This window comes from Triticum aestivum, chromosome 2A, assembly GCF_018294505.1.
Source record: "Triticum aestivum cultivar Chinese Spring chromosome 2A, IWGSC CS RefSeq v2.1, whole genome shotgun sequence".
In the NCBI taxonomy this organism is placed as follows: domain Eukaryota; kingdom Viridiplantae; phylum Streptophyta; class Magnoliopsida; order Poales; family Poaceae; genus Triticum; species Triticum aestivum.
Window position 1 is genome coordinate 673,441,335 of NC_057797.1, and position 8,527 is coordinate 673,449,861.

The following is an 8,527-nucleotide window of genomic DNA, read 5'->3' on the forward strand; positions in this document are numbered from 1 at the left end:
TGGTGACTTGGCTTAGGCTAGTAGTTTATATTAGGGGTTTTCTCCTCGCAGGGACGATGTTCAAGCAAATGACAACGTCTATTCTTTGAGTTGGTCATTTGGGGTTCAATCCTCCTAGAGTTTGTCCGCCAGGATGGTATCAACGGAGCTTCCTCGTAGATTTCTACCGTCATCTTCGGACGGCGATGTTAGTGGAGCTTTAGACCGGTTTAAGGATTAAATGGCGACGACTGCAGATTCACGACACACGCATGAAGACTTTTTGGCTCCATCGACAAGGTCAAACTGGGTTCGGCAGAGGAGAGGCGATAGCGGTGTGTCGGTGGCTCATTCTGATACTGATAGTGGTGGTCCGATGGTTCAGAAATCTCGATGTAATTTTCATTACATATTTAAAAGCTTTGCATATCTTATGAACTTTGGGTCCGCACCTTTTTGCTGAAGAAAAAACAAACTAGTTTTTGGTGTTAGTCAGGAGATCCCTTGGACCAGTGGTGTACGACGACGTGCAGGAGGTGGTTCGTTGGTGATCTTTTACGATGCCATCCGTGCCTAGTTCTTCATCAGAGTTGGAGTTGTGCTGTCTAGTTGCAGGTGACTGAGATTTTGGCATGAATTTTCTTATCGCTTCACACGACCTCTACAACGCAGGTTGCGTCGACGGTCACATTCGGCGAGGCCGGAGTCGTTTGCTCAAGGTTTCGGGATGGTGATGGCAGGGATGTATCTGGTGCACCAGGGCAATTTGTGCTACCGGTGCACCGGTCGCCCGTTGCACATTCAAAAATGTTCGATAAAATCCTGAAAAAAATTGGTGCATTAATACAACATGAATGTATGCTGTCACAAAAATTTAGATCAATATTTGAAACATTGCTCGAGATACAAAAATAACAAATTTGACACTGAATAGTACATAACACAAGTTGGGCTTCAGTTTTGGCCCATTAGCACAATGACATCAAATTTGTCATTTTTTGTATCCTGACCATTGTTTTGAACTTTGATTTGAATTTTTGTGACAGCATACATTTATGTTGTATTGATACACTAATTTGTTTTCGAAATTTTTTGAACATTTTTGAATGTGCAACGAAGTCTGGTGCACCGGTAGCACCAATTATCTTGGTGCACTAGATACGTTCCCCAGCGATGACGCCTCTAGGGAAGAAGTGATGACGATAACGCTTGCATGCTGTCTCGATTAGGCCTCTTTGAAGTGGCGTATGCGGGGTATCTTATGTGTGCCGCTCAGCGGTTGTGCGAGTTTTCTCTTGGTTTTCCATAATTAACGGGTAGTTGGTTTTCACTTTTTTTTCTAATTAACCAAGCAACTATTTTCATGAACATGGGAGTTTGTCATTTTGAGGTAAAAAAAAACAGATGGTGGTCAACTTCACCTCAGGTTTAAACCGGCGGACCCTGCTTTGACTAACGTGGCTGACCTGACCTGACCAGGGTTAACCCAGCCTGAAGCAAGCGGCCAGTAGCACCATGATTGAGATAGTCTGCCACGTGCCGCGCGTACTGTACGAGTCTACGGGGCACGGAGCTGTACTCCTACTCTACTTGAGCAGCTCCATTCTCGCCGCCTCCTCTGCTCTGCTACTCCCAGCAGCTCCACCTTTCCTTCCCACCCCCGCTCAAGCCGACCTGCCTGCAATCACGGAGGACAGGAGAAAAACACAAAGAGACAACACCGCGCCGCTCCAGCTCCAGCCCCCGAGGCAGCTCACCGGCGGCCATCGTCCGCCCCCTCCCCCTCCCCCGCCCATTCCCGCGCCGCCCCGCCCGCTCGCCGCCGCCTGCTGATGCTACCCGGCTCCGCCGCGGCGACACCGGCTCGCAGCTAGATCTGGCCCGCAGGAGGCTCCCGGGCGGCATGGGGCGGCTCGCGGGCCTGCGCTGGCTCCTCGTCCTCGCGTGGGCGGCGGCGGGGGCGCTGGCCGCGGAGGAGGATGGCAAGGCGGCCGTCGTGGCGCCGGGGCCGCGCCGGCACGCGTACGCGGCGATGATGTACATGGGCACGCCCCGCGACTACGAGTTCTACGTGGCCACGCGCGTCATGATGCGCTCGCTGCGCGGCTTCGGCGCCGACGCCGACCGCGTGGTGATCGCCTCGCTCGACGTCCCGCCGAGCTGGGTCCAGGCGCTGTAAGCCCTCCCCCACTCCCCCCCCTTGTCGTATTTCTGCCTTGGATCGTTGGGCGGTGCCAAAAATTTCACCCCCCTGTTGACTATCGAGTAGATATTCGATGCCTAGTTTGGTTGCTTGTGAGTGTTTCTTTTTCTTCAACCTCCGGTTGCTTCGCTGGTTGACTTCGCGCTTGGTTGCTTGTGAGTGTTTCTTTTTCTTCAACCTCCGGTTGCTTAGCTGGTTGACTTCGCGCTTGGTTCGTTGCTAGCTGCGTATTTATAGCTACATCTATGCTCTGTCAGTAGCAACTTGGGTAGTTCCATGCCGTATTTTGATTCGACCCCCTTCGTCTGCTGTTTCGCGTCTGAACTTTGGTTGGTCAGTGGAACGCCTTCGTTGCTGCCCAAGGCCGATTGATGATTATCTGATTATTTCGCAGCAAAGATTAGTGATTATTGTTTGATTTTATGTTACAGTGTATGGATATATTCATCTGCTTCCTTCTTCTTCTTTGGTTCAAACTTGATTTTCTTCCTGTACAACTCTCTGAACATATCGGGTATCCGGTCTGAAAGGTGGCGCTCTGCCGTTGCTGAAATATGTAAAGTTCTTGCAATTTCATCTTGCATTTCTGTGAACAGTTTTGGCGCGCGGATCCTTTTCGCATTGTCCTGTTGGTTACTGTTTCTTCCCGTACTTCGGGATGCACAGACGATACATATGTTACATGCTTGCTTCTTGGAAATGGTCTTCTCTAATGGTTACTGTCGTTGAGTCGGTTGCTCTCGTATGCTTCTTGGAAATGGTCGTCTCTAATGGCACAAAGTCATTGGAGTTTGTTAAGAATACCACCTCATCTGCGTTTTGAAATATTTGTTGATAAATTGCGAGACCCGAGCTGCGAATTTCCACCCACCAATTTGCACACATTTTACCTACCTTATTGTTAACCAGTATTTCTTCACTGTAGAACATTTCGTGTTCGACCACTGATTTGTGTTTCTGTTGGATATTTGCTGAAAGCCGCAAGATTTGACCAGTCAACGTTCTATAACTTATAGAGTACTTTTTTTTCGAAAAGGAGGAAAACCCCCGGCCTCTGCATCTGGTCGATGCATACGACCACTTTATTAATTATTAGCACAAAACCTTACAAAGTCGTACAACAGTAAGACCAAAGCCACCATCTTCGCAACCTCTGTCGCTACTCCTATCTAACTGATGAAGGGGCGCTGATGGTCTGGGCCTAATACCAAACAGACCCTGCAGCCAAACCTAACATCTAAGACCTGAGGTCCCAACCTGGACGCCTGCCGGGTATGGGCACCCACCAGTCCGGCATGCTCCTCAACCCGGCCACCCGCCAGGTATGAGGCCGCCACAGCCACCTGCCACCAATCCATCTTCAGAGCTATACTGCTGCATACACCTTGCCCGGTCTCGCTGCCGTCGACGCCACCATGGCACCAGACAGCTCCACCGCCCTGCGCTCGTCCATCCAGCCGCATCCATGAACGATATGTAGCCGCACCATGCCGCCAAAATCATCGTCATCAACGCGGAAGATACAACGCCGCACCACCAGGCAACCTCCGCACCGTCGCCACTGCTGGAGGTACTCGGAGCCCACCATCCACATCATCTCTCCCCCGAACAGCTGGTCCTCCCAAGACGGCGCCTCCATGGAGGATACGACGTGTAGGACGCCGCCGTCGCCCAATCCAGAATGAATTTTGGACTTTCGTCCGGGATGTGTTCGGAGGTGGATAGGAGAGACCTCGGTTTCGCCTCCACAGAGGATAGCGGCGTTGAGCGACGTCGCCGATGCCGGGCCGGCCTAGCCGACCAAAGTTTCCTCCGGTCCCCATCCTATGCCACCAATCCTCCGCCTGCTCCGGATCCGGCGACAAGCCACGATCCAAAACCTTGCGAAGATGGAAGATCCATGGTGCTCGACCCACCGGAAAGGAAGATCGAGAAGACCCCGTTGTAGATCTCCAGACGCCAAAACCCGACGTTGCCAGTGACGACCAACCTCACCCCGCGGCGGCCGACGGAGTCCGAAGCCAGGATCCAGATGGATCCGATCCGGATCCGGCGACACCCGCGACCACCGGGCAGTACCAACGCAGCCACCACCTCGCAACTCGCAGACCGCCACCACGGCGCCACACGACATCGCCGGGAGACCCGCCGCCGCGCCGCCGAACCCCACGTTAGCCCGGCGCTCCCCTCGTCCCCACTGTCCCGCGCCAGCCAGAACGAGATGGATGGGAAAGGAGCCCCGCCGCCGCCCAGCCGGCCAGGCTTCGCCCGGCGGCGTTGCGGACGGCGGCGAGGAGGGAGAGGGGCGGAGGGAAGTGCGAGGGGCGGCGGCTAGGGTTTCCCCTCGGGTCGCCCGCGGGGACGACGCGAGGGGCGTCAAACTTATAGAGTACTTGTTAGGTGATTAACTGACTGTGACCGCATATAGCTGTAAAAGGTAATTTCAGTTGGGCATATATGTCGTGCTGTTTAAGTGACCACATCTGGATGTCAGACTAGGTTGATTTATCTCTGTTATGGCTTGTTAGTTGGACCTACGAGATTATGGTTTCAGAACATCCTAGCTTTGTTTTGTGGTTTTGCAAGTTTTCTCTGTATCTTGGTGGCCAAAACTTTCTCCCCTGTTCCAGAGAATGTCAGCCTGTGAATTATTTTCGAATTTGGGCATTTTCACAAGTGGGCTTTAATATATGGACTAATGCATTCAAAACTTCAAGCTGTATTATGAGAAGTTGAGAGTTGTTTCGGGTTTAGAAGCTTACTACATCTGATCCAAAATGTAGGTCCTTATAGCATTTTACCAGTCAAACATTTAAGAATTAGTGCATTCAAGACATCAAACAGTACTAGATTTATCATGAAATATACCTTTATAATATATAGTTTTCATGATGTGAGACAACATATTCGCATGGAAATCTACGGTTGAAGTACCTACCACCTTGAAGACTATGTCGATGTCCTAAAGACTTACATTTTGGATCACTAGAGATAGTTACTATCGAGCTGTGTATTCAACAGTATTTTTTATATGAGAACTATAACCGATCATGAACGGAAAATAGTGGCAGTATAGAGGAAACTAAGGCGATCAGGTTGCAATAAAAATGGAGCCGGGCGGGGTCACTCTCTAGTTGTGTGACAACAGTTATTATGGCAGTGCGTGAAGCATTATGCTTTTTATTTTATCTTTTAATGTAACATTCTTGTGATGCCTCATGCTACTGCTAGAATTCACATGTATTCTGAAGCAAATCATGCAGCATACATTAATTACTGTTAAATATGCTTAATCTGGAATGTACCTTTTTTTGGCATGCAGAGTCTTGATTCTGTTATTTATTTATGAATCTCCAACTGTTCCTGTAGGAAAGATGATGGTGTGAAGGTGGTCTCTGTGGATAATTTGAAGAACCCATACGAAAAACAAGATAACTTCAACTCACGATTCAAGTTGACCTTAAATAAGCTGTATGCTTGGAGCTTAGTTTCCTATGACCGAGTTGTTATGCTAGACTCTGACAACATGTTTCTCCAGAACACTGATGAATTATTTCAGTGTGGCCACTTCTGTGCAGTCTTCATCAACCCTTGCATCTTTCATACAGGCCTCTTTGTACTGAAGGTAGGATTACTTAATCAGCACACATCTCCTTTCTTCTGTAAACATTATTATCCTTTTGCAGATCTAAGACTAAAGTTGTGTTACTGCTTTGTTATTTGCAATGGTTATGAATGGAACTTTTGAGATCATTTTTGGATGCTTTGTTTGTTGTTCAGTATTTCGTTTTACGAGTGATCTAGCTGTCATTTGATGCTTCGTACTAGTTTATTTACTGTGTTGGGTTAAAAATAGATCTTTGTGGTTTTGTTGTCAACTTGTTTAGTACAGATTGTTTGTTTATCTAAATGTATTTTTTGACATAAATGTATTTATCTAAGATGCGTGATGCATAAGTTTTAGAAATACTCCATCCGTTCCAAAATAGATGACCCAACTTTGTACTAAAGTTAGTACAAAGTTGAGTCATCTATTTTGGAATGGAGGGAGTATGTATTGTGCGGACTAACTTATGTAGAAAATTTGAACCCATCTTTGTGCTGTAGAAGGACTGGTCATGGTTCTAAAACATTGAAACCCCTTTGTTATGCGCCAAAATAATTATTGTTGACATTCTCACAGTTTTTAATCAACCATTTTTCTTTCCGTTTTTTTACGAAAAGCACGACTATTCTTATGATCTCTTTCTTTTGTTTCTAGCCTTCTATGGATGTTTTTAAGAACATGCTACATGAGCTAGCTGTTGGGCGTGAAAACCCAGATGGTGCAGATCAGGGCTTCCTTGCTAGCTATTTCCCAGACTTGCTTGATCAGCCAATGTTCCATCCACCAGTTAATGGCACCAAGCTTGATGGAAATTACCGCCTTCCTCTAGGCTATCAGATGGATGCATCTTATTATTGTGAGTATGACTACCGGCCGGTATATCATTATTCCATATGCATTTTCTTGGCTAAGACTAATGAACTACACTTCTTTCAGATTTGAAGCTCCGCTGGAGTATCCCGTGTGGACCTAATAGTGTGGTTACATTTCCAAGTGCTCCATGGATGAAGCCATGGTACTGGTGGTCTTGGCCAGTTTTACCTCTGGGACTTTCTTGGCATGAACAACGTCGTGAAAACCTAGGGTGGGTGGTTTCTCTTGAAACTTTGTCATCCATATCTCTATTACATTCTCAAACTCTGATACTAACCTTGCATGCCAGATAAGAAAAGGCTGTTTTGTCAAATGATAAGTAGCACTCATTGTGTACTGATGTGATTGATCACATGTCTTTCTGGAATCGCCATCTGTCTCTTCTTTAGAATAAGAGCTGTATTAGAATAAAACTGCACAACACAGCGTGCTATGATGCTTTTTTATCGTTTAGGATAGATTCCATAAAGTAGGGGTGGTTAAGAACTTGTGATGCCCTAAAAAATTTGCATGGGTAAAGGAGCATCATTAATTGCTATGTAGAATAATTCAGAAACGCATCATCAGTTACATTTTCTGACAATGTTTGAACTTGGTGCAAAACAGGTATTCATCAGAGATACCGATGGCATTATTCCAGGCTCTACTGTACATTGGAGTCATCGCGGTGAACCGGCTAGCACGGCCCAGTTTGTCGAAGCTCTGCTACAACAGAAGAATGGAGAAAAGCACCATGTTCTTACTCACCACGCTCAGAGTAGTGGCAGCATGGTCCATACTTGCAGCCTACACCATTCCCTTCTTCCTCGTCCCACGGACCGTCCATCCGCTGCTAGGCTGGCCACTATACCTGCTCGGCTCTTTCTCCCTCTCTTTGATCGTCATCAACTTCTTCCTCCTCCACCCCCTTGCCGTCCTCACGACATGGTTCGGGATCATCGGCACGCTCTTTGTGATGGCATGCCCATGGTACACGAACGGCGTCGTCAGGGCGTTGGCGGTGTTCGCGTACGCGTTCTTCTGCGCGCCGGTGGTCTGGGCGTCCTTGGTCAAGATAATGAGCTCCTTGCAGGTCCTGATCGAGAGGGACGCCTTCAGGCTGGGGGAGCCTAACCAGACGGCCGAGTTCACCAAGCTTTACTGAGGTGGGGGCAGGACAGATACATATATGGTGACTTGTAGTGTCGTTCGATTTGATCAGCTAATCCCAGTTCATGTTGGCAATTCTGATGGCCATTTCAGCTGTACAAGTATAACCGCCGAGCTTGGGAACTACAGTTGTTGAACCTCTGTAACACGAACTGGAACCATTGGAACCCATGATGATTGTCCTCTTGGACGTGTAGATGATATATATATGGTGCCGAGGAAAAGGGGAAATTGATGCTTGTCCGCATGTGTTGGTCCTGGTTTTGCTGGGGAACATACTCCTACTAGAGTAAATGCTTTTTTGGTTTCTTGATTTGCTGTTTTTTTGAAAAGGGGGAAAAACCCCGGCTCTGCATCAGCACGATGCATACGGCCCTCTTATTAAAAAATGAAGTAGTGTCAAGATGGTTCCAATGGTCGTAGAAAAGTAGAAAAAGCTCACACAGAGCCAAAAAAGGCTAGAAACAACAACTAGCCAAATCAAGATGTCACAACCGGCTGGGTAAAGTAGATAGGAACACTAAATGCTTATCCTATTACATGACCGCCATCCAAACCGGTTGAAGATATCCCGAGCTACCATCTCCCAGCGGACAGACCCAGTAACCAAATGCTCCCTGGCCTCCGTCTGGGTGAGTGGCGACCACGAACGAATCAGTGCCGTAGTCCGGAATAAAACCTGCAAAAATTGTATACATGATATTCTGTTAAAGACC

General features: G+C 47.8%; 1 protein-coding gene across 1 annotated transcript; it reads left to right on the forward strand.

Moving 5' to 3' along the window:
* Nucleotides 1-1,582: 1,582 nt before the first annotated feature.
* LOC123190119 (putative glucuronosyltransferase PGSIP8) lies at nucleotides 1,583-8,058 on the forward strand. Its single transcript, XM_044602704.1, has 5 exons — nucleotides 1,583-2,154; nucleotides 5,552-5,807; nucleotides 6,444-6,645; nucleotides 6,726-6,873; nucleotides 7,269-8,058. Exons 1-5 carry the CDS (start codon nucleotides 1,883-1,885, stop codon nucleotides 7,804-7,806), a joined length of 1,416 nt encoding a protein of 471 aa, XP_044458639.1. The 5' UTR covers nucleotides 1,583-1,882; the 3' UTR covers nucleotides 7,807-8,058.
* The last annotated feature ends 469 nt before the right edge of the window (nucleotides 8,059-8,527 follow it).

Coding starts and splice junctions, on each gene's coding strand:
- LOC123190119 (XM_044602704.1), top strand. CDS start 1,883: ATGGGGCGGCTCGCGGGCCTGCGCTGGCTCCTCGTCCTCGCGTGGGCG. Junction 2,155..5,551: donor CCGAGCTGGGTCCAGGCGCT/GTAAGCCCTCCC, acceptor CTGTTCCTGTAG/GAAAGATGATGGTGTGAAGG. Junction 5,808..6,443: donor CAGGCCTCTTTGTACTGAAG/GTAGGATTACTT, acceptor TTTTGTTTCTAG/CCTTCTATGGATGTTTTTAA.